Raw genomic sequence first — 16,813 nt, forward strand, 5'->3', positions numbered from 1 at the left:
ACACATGCATCAATCCAAGCTCTACATGTATGATGGGAATTTTACATGTGTGGACTAGCATGTCGCGCACTAACTGGCCTGGGTGGAACCTGCTGGCACATAAAAATTCCCTAGTGCATGCTAATGTAGAGCCATTGTAAACAGCATCACGTTAGCATGTACTAGAGAACTTTTAGTGTGCCTCTGCAGGGTCCATACAGTCCAGTACGCAACACACTAGCGTAACTAGAATTTATATCCCTCTGTTGCTCACTAATGCACCGTGTAGACAAGCCCTTAGTTAGCGATGACATTCTTTAAGTTTTGATTAGCTAATGAATGATAAAATCGTGCAGTCTTCATTCACTGACGCCAGCGAATAAGGACTGCAGGACTGGGCACTAAGAAGTGTTTGCATCAGATCTTGAAATACTGCCTTAAAACATAAAAGATAACAATCCTTGTATCCTCTCCAGATCACTTCAGAATTAACAGTGATTGACCTCTTCCAAATACAGCTGGTTTTCTTAGTTCTTGCTGATTGCAGGCTAATTCACAGACTATGCCTGTACTATTATAGCATCACCAAACCTGCTAGTGAAATATTTATTGTCTGCTGGGCTTTCACCTGCCATTCTGACTTAATTTCCCTTAATCTGATAGCTCTGTTTTTCTGTTTGTTCCATACTGATAGATGTTGCTCCAAGGAGAACACAGGAAGAGTGAAACCATCCACTAGTTATAATCATAATTAATATTGATGTGCTTCATTTCTTCTTACATGAAAAAATGAAGAGCTGGATTTCCTGAGGACTTCTATGCAGGTGTGTCATTTATATCTTAGCACCCTGAGAACTAACTGATAATGAACCAAATGTTTAATTTTGAGGAAAATACTTTGTTATTACAAAATGATCCCACTGAGGAGTCATATTAACATGCCGCTACCTAAACAGGACCTGCCTCCCGCAAATTTTGGTGCTGTCCTTGAGTAGGGAAAAGTCCATTGTTTTACCTATATTGAACTACTTAAAACTTCCTTGTATCCATCTAAACCAAATGTGTACTCATACTAGTGACTGTTGCCTTCTCCACCCATCATCTCGGCTGGCAAAAATGATACATCACTACAGTAAGAGGATTTTGTACCTTTTCCTCTACAACCTAACCAATTCCCACTCAAAGGGACTGATTCAAACCCAAATGAAGTCAGTGAAAAGACTCTCCCTGACTCGACTGAGCTTTGGCTCAGGATGCAATTGAAAGATACCAACTTCTCTCACAAAGCTCCACTTTTCTATCTAAAAACAGAGCTACCAGCTGCTGTGTCTTTTTTCCCCAGTAAGATCCCCACCACAATCAAGGATGAATGCCAATATATCCCAGAAGTGTATATAACAACTAAAACTGCCCCAAATTCTGAATCTAATCTATTTCATAAAGCTGCAAACACTCTAAATCCCAGTAGTGGTTGCACAGATTGTGAGACATCTACCCTGAGAAGCTTGGAACTCTAAGGGCTTCCACTCTGTTCATAGCTCTCTCTTTCAACATCACAATGAGGTGACCTATTTTGTTAATTTCTTGGTCAACCCCCGACGTGGCTCAGCAGCTAACCTGATTGCAACGCTACTGGCAATTCAGATAAACTGCTGCTGCTGCTCACAGGGGGCCTGATGTTGCCACCTTTTTCAGACTGCATATACTTACTCCACAAACAGATCCCAGTCCACCAAAGCATGTGATTTAATCATGCTGAGTAAACTTAGCATGTGCTCAAGAGCTTTGTTGGATTGGGGTCATAGTCCCATTGATTTCAGAGGAACTAAGAATAAGGAACTATCCAATGTGAGTCAGGGTGGCAGAAAAGAGTCTTCCAGAGAGAGACCTTTGTTTGCAATGTGCATTGAAAGGAAATAGTATCCATGGTTTCTTTCCACTTACCAATTAAATGCAGAGAGAATAATTAGGCAAACACCAGGAACGTATTACTGGTAAAGTAAAAAAGAACCCCGGAGCAGATGTTTGTAGATTCTTGCACTCTGTCTATAGCCATACTATTTTACCTCACACGGTCCAGTGCCAATGCCCTCAGCCCCAGCGCAGATTTCTGACTCGTTCACAGTAATCTTCCCTTTGAGATATTGGTTGCACTTCTCATTTCCCATAATAAATAGGTTTGCTACTCGGAGCAGGCCATCAAAGTGAATCACTAGCATTGAAAACAAGAGCAACAGTCAATTGTGCACAAATTATATTACATTTTAATGAAAATGAACACTAAGTACTAATACCGTTTATGCTGATATATGCCACTTTATCAGCTGCACATTCTCCCAAACTCTCCAGTAATACACATGCATGTTTTAGATTTCTTACATTGTTACAGCTAAAAGACAGGTAAGAAAGTGTGTCTGGAGTGTGTGTAATATTTTTAGATTATAATACCTGGAGATGCATGTTGTACTTGTAAGAGCAAAAGACTGGAGTATGGATTTCTCGGTTCTATTCCCTAATCAACCAATGATTTGCTGTATGACTTTGGAAAAAAATCACTGAGGGTAAGATTGAGACTATGGGTGCAAGTCTGACTCCACAAAAATCAATGGGAGTTGTGCCACCCTCAGATCAGCATAGGAAAGGAACTATGACTTAGGGTATGTCTACACTGGCCCATGCCAGCTGACTTGGGCTTGTGGGGCTTGGCCTAATGGGCTGTTTAATTGCAATGTAGATGCTCAGGCTTTGGCTGGAGCCCAGGCTCTGGCACCCTGTAAGGTGGGAGGGTCCCAGAGCTTAGGCTGAAGCCTGAAATTGAATATACCACTATTAAACAGCCCAGCAGCTCAAGCTCCATGAGCCCAAGTCAGCTGGTATGGGCCAGCCATGGGTGTCTAACTGCAGTATAGACATGCCCTTACAAGCACAAATTCCTCCTCTCCCTTCACTGTTCAGCTACTCTGGATAGCACAGTATGGGTTGAAGTGCAGAACCCAGGCTCTGCTCACACTCCACTCGAGGAAATAGCAGCCCACAGAGCTCGCTCTCCCTCCTTGTCTAGCAAGTCCTAGTGCCCCCCATCTCTAGTCCCTGTCCTAGATTTCCCCCACTTACAGTACAAGTCTCCTTGCCTAGCCATTCCTGGTTCCCAGCCCAACCCTCTAGGCTCTTGGCCCCCAGTTTCCTTGCCCAGCCCATTCCAGTTCCCTCCTGGCTCCTCATCTGATCTGCCTCCGTCACATGCAACCCAAGACTCCAGCCACCTTCCTGATGTTCCGCATCCCCACTGGCTTCCCATCCAGGGCTCTTTGCCCAGCCTTGAAGTCTTTAAACCACGATTTGAGGACTTCAATAGCTCAGACATAGGGTGAGAGGTTTTTCGCAGGAGTGGGTGGGTGAGATTCTGTGGCCTGCATTGTGCAGGAGGTTGGACTAGATGATCATAATGGTCCCTTCTGACCTTAGTATCTATGAATCTATAAACCCAGTTCTCCCCCAGCTCCCCCCCACACACACACACTCCAGACATTTGTCAGACCTGTCTCCCCTCCTCACCACCACATGTTCCCTACCTATTGGTTCCTATCTCCTAGCATCCTTGCCCAGCCAAGCCCAGTCTTGCCCCCACAAACCATGAGTCCCATTTTCCCTCCTCATATTCCAACAGCCTCTAGTCCCAGTCTGCCCACCTCTAGGTTCCTTGTCCAAATCTCCTCCCACCAACCCTGTTGCATTCCAGTCAGGCAGCTTTCTCCTCCAGCAGGGCAGCATTGAGAGCACAGAAGAGACAGGTTACTTGCTCTCAGTTCCAGTGCCCAGCCCTGGCCCTCGACGGCCCAGGCCTGCAACTGCAGGGAAAGTCTTGCTCATCCCTAGGCTGGAGCATGCGCACTGCAGACAGACTTCAGCAACTTACCAGTTTAACTCTAAGCAATGTCCACTGAGCAATTTTTCAAAAGTTTATAACTTGGCCAAAATTGAGCAGATTTTCACAGGGATGACAAAAGGAGCATCTCTGACACAAAGGCTACCTCCCTGCCAAATTTAAAATCCCTGACCGAAGTACGGGGCTGCTACAGCTTCTCAAAGAAAATGTCAACAGCATTTTTGAACATACACAAAACAATGCATTTTTCCCTAGCCTCATTCTCAGACACAGCTGAATCATTTTTGCTTAATTTTCCAATAATATTCAGCTTCACGAAGACATTGAGCAGGGAAAATTTCATCTGAAACAGTTAAAGTTTGGCAATGTTATAAGCAATGGAAAACAAGATCTTATAATGGGACATTTTAGGGAACTTCAATATTAGCTAGCGCTACTAGTCTTGCCTATAATATGTTGGCAATGGGAACTAAGCAGACTGTCAACATATATTGTTTCATTCAGTTTTAAAAACTAATATCTTACATCCTGTGTGTCCCCATCCGTAAACACTGCAGGTGGTCCTCTCTGGAATGGTACATCCAGAAATGGGCAATCTGATTAGATCCACAAAATTATTGAATACTGCAGCTCTGCAAAGAGAAAACAAAGAGTAGATATGATGGATCTTATATAGCATTTTAAACTGCTTTTTAAAAAAACAATATGATCTATGATATATCACAGTAATAATTAAAAATTGTGCCAAATATTCTGCTTTATTTTTCTTCTCATGAAAATCTGGGAGTTCCTTTTAACTATTTTTTGAATTGCAGATGTTACTTCTCAAGCAGCTTTCCTGTAGTGCTGTTACAGCTTTTATTCTGTTTAATTTGGGTTTTCTGTACAAAGATAAACAATGAAGGCATAAAGGGAATACCCTTAATTTGAATAAACATTTATGATAATATGACGATACATATGAAGGGTCATATGTACAAAAGGAGCTCACTTACAATCTAGTGTTTATTTTATTCTATAAATTAAAACCACACGCCATTCTATTTAACTAGGCCTGATTATCAGGAAGAAAGATACATGTAGGGCATGATTTTTCACAAATGGCATGTTTTTGTTGGTGCAGAAGGTGAATGTGCATTTTTAACACATGTCCAAGAATTTGGGCTCCATTCTGATGGAATGCTCATTAACTTGAGAATCAAACTGCATGCGCAACCCAGACTCTCTGGTTGCTGCTGTTCCACACCAGTTATTGGGGCCACTGGATAGCATAAAAATAGATCTGTGAGCCCACTCTTGGTTAGGGAAACTAGATGTCCCGATTTTATAGGGACAGTTCCGATATTCAGGGCTTCGTCTTATATAGGCTTCTATTACCCCCACTCCTCTGTCCCGATTTTTTACACTTGCTATCTGGTCACCCTACTCTTAGTCATCCCAACTGTGGCCTTTTATGCCAGACTTCATGGGACCAGTGTAGAAGCTGCTTCTTTAGTACATAGTGAGTGCACAGGTACCACTTTTCAGCTGTTCTGCTAGCAGACACCAGCATAACCCCTAAATAGAGACTTTGTACCAGACACAAGAATGACAGGCCAATTCCACCAGCAATGAATTGTTGGTACAAATATAATCTAACTACTATCCTTTGCACCAGCAAAAACTCAGGATGGCTGAAAAATCAGGCATATACTGTGAAGAATATTAAGCCAATCCCCAAAACAAGAAAACAATGATTAGCAACTAATCACAAAGTTATAAATTATATCACTGTGAGTAGAGTTGGTCAAAATTTTTGTCAATGTTTTTCAATGAAAAATGGATTTTCAACCACCAAAAAGAAAAAAATCCACAGTTTTGTTTTCATCAACATTTTTCCTTTTTTGAAGGGGGAAATTTTTTCTTTCTTTTTTTTTCATTTTATTTGGATGGGGAAAATCCTACTCTTTTGCTCTATTACTTTAACACACCCTATTCCAGTGGGGTGGGAGAACTTAAATATTGTAAAGGTTTTGTTATTTCTCCTCCCAAAAGGATTATTTTTGTTTAAAATAAATGAAAACTTTCAAACAAACTGAAAACGTTGCTTCTTTTGAATTTTTTCATGATCTAGGCTTACTTTACCTTTTTATTACCAGCTGTAAGTGTGAGTTTAATCTATATGGACCTAATCCGTATTGCTACTATCTAGGTCTGAGCCTACAGTACTTTCTTAGGCAAAATACTCATCAACTGGAGATCCTGGAGTTAGCAATATTAAGAACTAACCTGGCAAGTTTCAATAATACCAGATCAGATCCTTCAGGTCCATACACCAACTGGGAGATATTCAGAACTTGTTTATGTTTCTCTTCTCTTCCTTTGATATTATGAACTCCAAGCCAAGCTTCATAGTCTTTCAAATCTTTGTACCTGAATAAGGCAAATTTAGTATGACACATTGGCATTTTACTTGGGTCTAGTCTCAACACAAACATTCTTTTTTGGTATGGTAACATTCACATATATATTGAAAGATATTAACTGCCACTCTTTGGTAGAGATGGACACACACTGCCATTTCCAAGTCAAATCAGAACTTTTCCAAAAATGTCATTGCATTCAGATATAGGGTTTTGGTTTGGAAATAAAGGCAAGCCATAAAGTTCACATCCAGTTCCAAAGTTTTTCAAAATCCAAAGGCATTTTGGTTAGCGTCCATCTCCACTATTCCCATATTCTCTCTCTTTTTTTTTTTTGGTTTTGTACATTTTATATCAATTCCACCAACTGTAAGATTGTATTGTTTCACTTTGCAAGTACTGCAGCTTAAATGAGAATCTGTTTACTGGTTTTAAAATTGTGACATCTAAGACAAGAACTACTGAAGTTTTATTTTTAAAAGTGGAAGTGATCTTGTAGCAGGTTACCCATCTTTTCTCCACTTCTATATTAGGATAAAAATATGCAGTTCATTTCCACATATATTCATGGCAGGCCTCTTAGTCTATACTCTGGAAGATGCTAGGTCAATAAATTAGAACATGTTAGTAATTCAGCAGTGTAGAGAGGGGAAAACAATATGGATAAAATAAGAACCAATAGAAACTTGCATCCAAAACTCAAACTGAACCTTTTGGAAGACCCAACAGGTCACACTTTTAAAAATTATTTAGTTTTCATTTGCACAATGAAACTGGACTTCCTGATTTCAGCCAGGACCTAAAGAGGATGAACTGAAAGTTTGTTCTGTTTGTATTTCCAAGGCAGAATAAGAAAGCTCCAGAAATTTCATGACCTCTCAGAATTCTTGTGAATATTCAGCTCTTATGGAGCAATGATGGCTAAGTAGTAAGGCCTGGATGCACAAAAGAAGTTAGGTGTGTAATGCTGAGCATCACAGCACCTAACTTTTAGATGTCTAGAAAATCACTGCAATTCACTAAGCCTGACTTAGGCACTTTGGCTCCTATACAGTGAATGGGGAGAGATAGGCTCCTTAGACTGATTCACAGAAACCAGTATGCTAGGCAGGGAGCTGCTTAACTAGCCAACGGGAGATGCTGACCAAAGGTGAGTGTCAAGCCCCACCACCTCATAGACATAGACATTTAAGTCCAGACTGCAGGGAAGCACCTATGTCTGCTAGCAATTCTCATCTGTGAATCCTCTCTTAGAGTTAGGCACCTTATGCCATTTTAGTAAGCTGCTGAAAGAGAGGGAGGGAAAAGAGGAGAAACTCACTCATAACTTTAGCCAACTAATAAGGATACTCACCTGGGAGGCTCCCAGTTGAAGTCTCCCTCCATCTGAGGGGGAGAAAAGATTTGAACTGAGATCTATCACTTCTCCAGTTCTAACCACGGGGCTATGTGACATTTGGATACAGAGCTCCTCCAGTCTCTCCTGGTGAAACTGTTGCACTTTGTATCAATAATTAGTCACAGGGGGAAACTTGATTCTGGGACACTCATATCCTAGGTAATGCTCTAACCATCAGCCTATAAATTATTCTCATGCATGTTCTCTCTCTCCCCCCAATGACTCAATGGGTTCAAACTCTGCCACACAAGTCTTTCCTCTTAACTTCTTGTTTCCATTCTTTTAAGGGTTTGGACGGATGAAATGTGCCACTAACTGTAGTTTTTGTTTCCTAATAATATCCAAACTTTCAGATTCTCAGTGAACTGAACCTTTGAACTTTCCGAGATTTGCCCAGGTTTGTATTATACTCTAGCCAATTCCCAGCAGTAGCATGAAATTAAATTTTATAAAGAGGCAATTGTCTAATTATCACACTTGAAAGAGACAGTCGTACTTCATACTTTCTGTAAAGTGTCCAGTGCTCTTTTGGAGCAATGATAATGATAATAAATGAATAGCAAGTTTCCATAAAGACATTCATTATCAAGAGAGAAGGACTGAAGATAGAGCAAGAGAGAAGACTGCAGGGTTTAAAGGGAAGATGCATTGTGCCACAGGCTTAAAAGAAAGAAAATACATTTCAACAATGCAAATCTACAAACTACTGTACCGAGAAGGGAAACATTGTCTTGCTGTTAGAACCCAGTTTTCCTTTACCAAAGTACCTCCACAGATATGTTTATTCCTGGGGGGGAAAAAAACACAGGGAAAAAAATTGTACTATTTGGTTTTTATCAAGCCAAAACTTCTAACAGCACTTCTAAGGCCACCATTCAGTTACACAATCATATTATTTAAATAAATTTAGTGCCATTAAAAGGTATATTGACAGCCCCAGAAAATGAAGATCTCCCTCTACAGTGCAGGTGAATCATGGATAATACTGGAGCAATGTAGGCTTCCCTCAGACTGCCCCACTCTCTAGAGATGAGGGGGAAGTTCGTTTCTCTGTTCATTCATTTTTTGGCCTCAATGCTGAGACTAAAATAAGGGAGCCAAATGTAAAACTGTGATGTGGCTATCTGTCTAGTAGGAACTGGACTGAAATTACCAGCTCATTTCAGACAGGCCCCTAAACTGCCACCAGATGGTAACAACATTTGGTCATTACTCAGCTAGCTCGTATTCCAAGTATTGACCTAAAGGTGGAAAGTTCCTATTTGATTACCAATCCCTTGGGTTATCCAGTCCCAACATACTTCAGTTGGAAACAATCTGCAATATGTGATGACCTGTGTGAGATTATAGAAACTGCGGCATACTATATCATGTAAAATTAAAAGGATTAAATATGACAGATATTCCAGGAATAAAGAAGAGAATTTGGAATGCAGATTAATTAGTTTACTTCTTTCTACTTCCAAAATCATTATATTTATTTACTGCCGCTCTTTGGAAGGAGATACATCAGTGCTCTGGGCAAAGTTTAACTTCTCACATTTTATAAATTCAAATCATACAGATGTTCAAAGCTTTAGCAAGAACTACTGGAATGAGCCCAAATTCACTTATGCTTATTCTATGTTGCAGTTCAAAGATAGCAGACTAACACAGATGTTTGCCTTCTACTTCTTTTTGGACTGTATTTCGGCTGGGGAACAAGTTGGGTACTTTTTAAAAGAAAGATTCTGCCCAGATTCCTTGTCACTGCATCACAAGTAAGAGTACATATAAACTTTTTGTCAGTGTCATTTGGCCAGATTGGCATCATCTCATTTAGAAGTTGTGACTGGTACATACACAATGGCACACACAGAGGTCAAAATTCTGCTTTAACAGTGGCACAAATTCAGAGTAACTTCTCTGCAGATGAAGTTACTCCAGATTTACTTAAGTGTAATCAGTAACAGAATCTGGCCTAGATCTCAGGATGCTCAGGGTAATTAATTTTCTTTACATTTTAGAGATGGGCCTTAGCTGCAAAGTATGGTCCCAGATCTGGGTTTCAAGTACCCCAAAGTTTAAAGAGCTTCAACTCTGAGTTTGGTTTTGCCCATTTTAACACTTTCTAATGTTTTCAAAACTAGGATTAGGAGACTGATTTGATTTAAAATTTCCTCCCTCCACCCCCCGCCCAAATGTTCCAGAGTGATCTGAGGTTTTGGTTCAGACCTCTATTATAATTAGTGGGTTTGTTTCTAACAATACAACAGTTGAATAATAAAACCATATTCTTATTCACCAACAAAGTATTTTTCAATCATAATTTTGTTCCTTGTGAATTTTACTCACCCTCCCTACTACCAAACAAAAGAAAAGCTTTTCGGAATTCATCTTTCAGTAAAAGACCCCATAATCTTTTAAATGTCTCTGGTCATTTCCCCAGCCACTGGTCATTCTGTCTCTCTTGAGGATATATTGTGGTATGGCCTGAGACACAGTGTCCAAAGACACATTCCAATTGGCCAGTGGCTGGGCTTTTTCACTTATGTCACCTGTGCAGCAACAACTGACAATGCACAGATGAAGCGTCATCATCAAAAAACTTCACAAAACAAAGCTGCTATGTCCATTATGGGTATGGGAGAGAGAAAAGTTAACAGAGGAAGGGGAACAAAGACAGTTAGGGCTGGAAGAGAGGTACTAGTGGCAGGCGGACAGAGGGAAGCACTGAGGGCAAATATATCAGAGATTTAGACAGCCTACTCTTCCAAAATGACTTTTCTGCAGCAGTTTGTGGCCTGCAAGCTACTTTTAACCCACTTGCCAGAGTAAAAGCTAAACTGGGAGTTGCTTTTGGTGACCAAATATTAAAGGGGAGAATCAAGACACCTGCCATGGTAGGCAGGTAGAAGATAGTTTTGGAAAGGGTCAGAAATGTGCGTATATAATAGGGTTTGGGCAGCTGTGGGGTGAGAGAAAAGCCATGCCCACTCCTTCCTTTTCCTTTCCTCGGTCATATAACAAGCCTCCTTTTCCTTCTTTGCTTGCATGTGCTGAACACACTTGTCTGGTTCAACATAGCACAGGTGCACCTGCCCTGCTTTGTCAGTAGTCCAGCTGAAGTCAATGCTTCACATGTTAAGCATGCACTTAAGTGTTTTGCTGGATCACACCAGCCTTGTAGGATCAATCCCTCAGCCAGCTGATCAGCAGCTTATTCAAGAGGACAAAAACATTGTTTTTTGTCAAACCAACTGGGACCTTGAGACAGACCCTGGAAATATTATAAATGATAATTATTTGTATTTTGGCAGTGCCGAGGAACCCCCGTCATGGACCGGGACCTTATTGTGCTAAGTGCTGTACAAACGCAGAACAAAAAGTTGATGCAACATTCCTGTTATTCAGGGAACATGGTCACCATAGAACAGTTTGATCATCCAAAATTAGCTTTTCTAATAGAAAGTGAGTTGGAGATGGATGGGGGATGGGAGTACAAAGGGCTCAAATAGTCCATAGAGCTTTAAAGAAAGGCTAATACAGCTATCAAAATAGTACAGACATATACATCAATTGGAAAAGGCAAACAAATGGGTTAGGAACTGCATTTGTCGAGGAGCAGAATAATGAGTTTAAGGAACATGCATTTTTTTATGTTGGGAGTTCTTCATATGGTACCAAACGGAGAACAATATGAGATAAACTATTACCATAACTTTATCGAATAAGATCTTTCATAATGTAATATACATTTCCATCTGTGAACATTAGGATCTTGTTTTACAGGGAGAAAAGGGATTTCCTTATTGCCCATATTTATTTCTCATACATATTGCATTTCAATTGCATGTAACGAGATGAACAGATAACCTTAAAATTTGACACTGGTTTAAATCCTGCATGTCATCTTAAATCTTAATGTACTGCTGTTAAACCTCAGAAGGCAACATGCAACTCAATTTTCTAACAAGAGTCACTGAAACAAACATTTTAAGGCTTGATGTGATGCCAATGATATAAATGGATCTACAGTAGCTAATCTGGAAAGCAGAAGATTATGCATGTTTTATAAAGAACAGTTCTTATACATAGGACAGAAATAATGAGCTTATAACCAGTTCATGGACAAGAAGAATACAGACTTGGATTCAACAGTTGTTCCAGCATATTTATACTTTGCTTATGCAGTGTTTAACCACAATGTACGTGTGTCTTTACTGAGGTCTATGTTTTAGTGTAACCTCAAACCTATTTTTTTTTTAAAGTAGGGTCATCTTGATAAATGATAGTTACCTGTATGCCAAACTAACCATCCATCCTTCGTTAGTTTGCGTTGGGATTCCATTTACAACTCTCAAATGTTTTGTTGAGGCACAAGAAATGACAGTATCTGAAAGCAGGTCCAGAGATCACATTTTACTAAAAACAGCGGGAGGAAACCTGTACAGTTGCACATAAGGACCACAGAAAGGTCAATTTTTAAGAAACAGATTTTTTTTTCTCTCAGAGCTACTAAAAGCATTCAAAATTACATCAGTTGGAGTGGCAGTAGGCCATCTAATATTTAAACAGGCTGCTGGCATGAAAACATTTAAATAGTTTTATTGTTGAAATTCATATAATTATATAGCTAATACTGAAAGCTAGCACCATACCTCACCAGTTGGAAGAGTGAGTTTAAAAATGTATATCACAGAACACCATAAAGGTATCAGCTTGCCAAGGAATTTTAAGTGTTTCTTTTGTAAATCTCATTTTCTTAAGCCTAGAAGTAATTTGCTTTCTTTAGCTGATATTTTGGCATGCCAGTCAGAAAGGATTGGCTAGTTTTAAGGAACTTATTCCTTTACCTCATACATAGACACAGAAACACTCAAAGAAAGTGGAACTATCATAATGGGACATACAGTATATACGTAACAATTACTTACGATCTAAATTGGTTGTGGTAGGAGTTGTATCACCTTCACCTAGCAGACACACAAGACGTCCATAACAGTGAAAAATAAAAGAAAGTCTAAAATTAAGAGGAGTCATAACAGAAAAATAAATGCTATGTTACTGATTTTAATAATTCACAAAGATTAAGGCTTAAATGAGCTTTGGAAAAGGCCACAAAGGCATAGAGGCAAGGAAGGGGGTAGAATTTAATTTCAGAAAAAAATTAGCAACATTTAGAAATGTTTATTTCACATTTTTCCTCTTGGCTTAATTTTGGATACATCTGAACTACACGGACATTTACCAATGCATGCATCTGGTTTCACATAAGCATCGGCCAATACTAATAAATAAGGCTGGTGGTATGAAAAGGAGTTACTTGTCCAAATCCAACTGACTTTCCAAGGAAGTTGGGTTCCTAACCCTAAGCCTCTGGAAAATCTAACTCTTATTTATATATTGATATTAGGGAAAATTTATCTGAAGCCAAATTTGTTATTTGAAGATCAACTCAAATCCAGTTATATTTTTTTAAACTGCTTAAGCTTTGTTCAAGTTAGGAGAACTTTCACCTCTAACTCTGGGGTTTGAATCCAGAAATAGCACTGCCAGTGGTGACCAAAAATAATTACCATTGCCAGATAGCCCACTAGTGCTTGCTGTAAACCAGGAGTGGCCAACCTGAGCCTGAGAAGGAGCCAGAATTTATTAATGTACATTGCCAAAGAGCCACAGTAATATGTCAGCAGCCCCACATCAGCTCCTCCACCCCACTCCTAGCGCCTCCCGCCCACCAGCAGCCCCACGATCAGCGCCTCCCTCTCCCTCCCCGTACCTCCTGATCAACTGTTTTGTGGCGTGCAGGAGGCTCTGGGGAGAGGGGGAGGAGTGAGAGCATGGTAGGCTCAGGGGAGGGGGTGGGAAGGGGTGGAGTGGGAGCAGGGCCTGTGGCAGAGCCAGGGGTTGAGCAGTGAGCATCCCCTGGCCCACTGGAAAGTTGTCGCCTGTAGCTCCAGCCCCAGAGTCGGTGCCTATACAAGGAGCCGCATATTAACTTCTGAAGAGCCGCATGTGGCTCCGGAGCCACAGGTTGGCCACTCCTGCTGTAAACAATCCAAAAGTACTAATAATAAAATCAAAAGCTGAATAGATTTGACATTTGTTCAACAATTTCTTTTCCTCTACACTGACAAAACAAAAACAAAACACCTTTTACACAGTTTCTTTACTTTCAACAGATATAACAACACCTGAATCAGAGGATCTCCTTCTAAGGGCTGGTCTACACCTAAAACTTAGGTTGACCAAGCTGTATCACTTGGGGTGTGAAAAATTCACACCCTTGAGAGACCCAGTTGAGTCAACCTAAGCCCCAGTAGACACCACTAGCTCAATGGAAGAATTCTTCCATCAGCCTAGCTACTGCCTCTCAAGGGGATGGATCTACTACAGCAAAGGGGAAACCCCTTCCTTTGCTGTAGCAAATATCTACACTGCAGCTGTGTGGCTGCAGCAATGCAGCCATACTGCTGTAGCGCTTGTATTGTAGACAGAGCCTGAACATGGCTGCAGTGTTAGGGTCTGAAAAAATGCTGCCAATTGCTCTTAGGAATTAGTGTGATTTTATTCCTAACTCCTAGAGCGCATAGGGACACATTTCTGCCTTAACCGAGAGCCTATTTTACTCTTGAAATGTTCTCCCAGGTTATGAAGCATTTCCAATTTTAAGATACAAAATGAAGATAAACATCTTTCAAACTTAAATGCTAATTCCATAATTCGCATCATGAACTTTTCCCCCCACTAAATCTCAATTAATTTTTCCAATCCCTTTTCTTTATGTTTATTTACACCATTTAATTTTAACATATGATCTTACTGAAAATGACTTCCACAATATTTGCCAAGAGGGGGAACATTACATCATTCTCTAAAAGTTTAAAGGGAGTACCCCATACACATATCTGTGGTTTTATTCCATATATAAGGTATACTGTGTTTTGAGATGTAAAAATTCACACAGAGAAAAACACACATGCACACACACACAAATAAAAGGCAATGAGTTTGTACTTTCTTGCTTCATATTTAAGACTATCAACTATAGCAAATGAGTATAATGGTGAACAAACTCTTTGTACACTGAAGCAAAGATTTCTTTAAGATTTGTCTCCTTTGATCACTTGAGTTATTTAAGTAGTACTGTAGAAATTTGGGCAAATTATGCTATCCAGGTACTTATATGAACCCCACTTTCCCCCAGAATCTGAGCACCTCATGCTCATTTATGTATTTATCCTCCCAACACCCCTATGAGGTAGGCAAGTGTTGTTATCCTTTTACAGATGGGGAACTGAAGCACCAAGAGGCTAAGTGATTTGCCCAAGGTCACATGGGAAGTCTGTGGCAGACGGAAAAGGGAATTAAACCTGGGTCTCAGGAGTTCCAGGGTAACACCCTAGCCCCTGAATCATCATTCTTCCTCTCCTTGCTTGACTATCACTGGTAATCTTGCAGTGGGCAGGATTCTTTCATCTGCTACAGCCCTTTTGTCCTGCTGTGACAGCATAAATGAGCCTCGGAGCCAGTCAAGGGAGAATCTCCCTGGCACAGGCTTTGCACAAGGCATTTTCTCCCCATTGCCCCCAAATAATGCACAAATTATTCATGATAAGAGTTTAAGTTTTGTGGTGCCACATGTAACAGCCAGAACAAAGACAAATGTACATTAAAAACAAGACAGTCGACATTATACAGCTGACAGTAATTCCCAAGTTGCAAGGCATCTTCAGTGCTTACATCGAGAAACTGGGCAGTAGTCCCAGGGAATGAGAGGATTGCTTGTGTAGCACCAGGGACCATGAGCATCATCATCTGGATTGCGGCAGTAGTTTTTCTTCAGTTTGCTAATATCTGGTTCCCTGAATACTGGTATGTGCCTACAGAAAAAAACATTCTACCAATAAGTATGTTGCTATGAACATTCATTCCTAATTTTAAATGAATTCACATGGACTATATTCAAGCAAAAGAACTGCAGGGAGGGTTGCAGAGTTGCTTTCTAGTTGCTTCAAGGAGTGGCAGGAAAATTAATTTCCTCAGCTCGATATGAAGAAACCTAGCACAAAGCTCCGTATTCAGGCAGTGTGCTCAATGGGAGGCTTTGGGCCACATTCAAGAGCAAATCCTATTTCCTTTCAATTAGGTGGGAGTGGCTGGTGAATCAGGATTCCACGTTCCACACCAGAGATCAGAAAGAGGCCTAAAAATCCACCCACATGCCTTAAAGATTCCGCTCGTAGTGTTTTCAGAGTATGCATGCACACACGCATACATGTGCATAACAACAGGACTTCTCTTCCATCTAAAACTGTAGAGATTTTCTACTTATGCTGATGAGAATGGGATGAGCCAATCAAAGCAAACAGCTTACAGGTCCCAATTAGAATAGACATATTTGTACATTCAGATCATGACAAATCCCTTCAATATAATCGGTTAATAACAGCAGTCAACACAAGTGTAGAGCAATTCACATATTGTACAGTGAGAAATAACCAGACAGTGACTACACAAACTAAACACACAGCACAAATCAGAGAGCAGCGAATTGCATTACTGAGGTAGAATAGTTTAATTAGGGGCCAGTAGCTGCGTGGCATCCCTGCATGCTGAATGGCTGAAACAGTTCAATTTGTGATTAATCTTGTGAGGAGGGTGTTGTACCTTTAAGGCATCTGCACTTTTTGCTGTGGGAGTTATTTAGAGCCCCTTTCTGAGCAAGCTGAATTGGTGCTTAGAATACAATTGACAGCCCAGAGAGCTCTTATTCTTGCTTTGAACCTTTCTTGGGTTGTTTATCCATTTTCATCTTAAAACCAACTTGAAACTATGCCTGTTAAACTGAGTTGCCTTTTTCACCACCAATCATCTTGGCTTCCCATTGAAAGCAATGGGACCTGAGGATGCTCAGCAGGGAGCACTCAGCAACTAGCAGTACTCATCCTTAGGGAGCAACTATGCTACATTCCCTACCCTCCTCTCCCACAACTTTAAAGGGCAGAGACGGGAAAATCCCAGGCATTGTATGTACTGGCTATGAGATCCCAAAGTCTGTAATTAGTGGCAAGCCTGAACAAAGACACATTGTACAATATACTTAAATGCTGACAGAAATTATGCTGGGAACTCCAGGGGATATTTTGAAGTATTTGCATAAGA

General features: G+C 40.4%; 1 protein-coding gene across 2 annotated transcripts in view; it reads right to left on the bottom strand.

Moving 5' to 3' along the window:
- HGF (hepatocyte growth factor) overlaps positions 1-16,813 on the bottom strand; it is a 73,500-nt gene that overhangs the window by 4,008 nt on the left and 52,679 nt on the right. For both annotated transcript variants that reach the window (XM_027823227.3, XM_043552405.1), the window contains exons 11-17: positions 15,392-15,531; positions 12,583-12,621; positions 11,945-12,041; positions 8,379-8,453; positions 6,134-6,277; positions 4,391-4,497; positions 2,046-2,191 (exon numbers count right to left, since the gene is read on the bottom strand). In XM_027823227.3, the coding sequence (XP_027679028.2) occupies positions 2,046-2,191; positions 4,391-4,497; positions 6,134-6,277; positions 8,379-8,453; positions 11,945-12,041; positions 12,583-12,621; positions 15,392-15,531 (748 nt within the window). The remainder of the gene's footprint in view (positions 1-2,045; positions 2,192-4,390; positions 4,498-6,133; positions 6,278-8,378; positions 8,454-11,944; positions 12,042-12,582; positions 12,622-15,391; positions 15,532-16,813) is intronic.

The sequence above is a fragment of the Chelonia mydas genome, chromosome 1 (genome assembly GCF_015237465.2).
Source record: "Chelonia mydas isolate rCheMyd1 chromosome 1, rCheMyd1.pri.v2, whole genome shotgun sequence".
NCBI classification, from domain to species: domain Eukaryota; kingdom Metazoa; phylum Chordata; order Testudines; family Cheloniidae; genus Chelonia; species Chelonia mydas.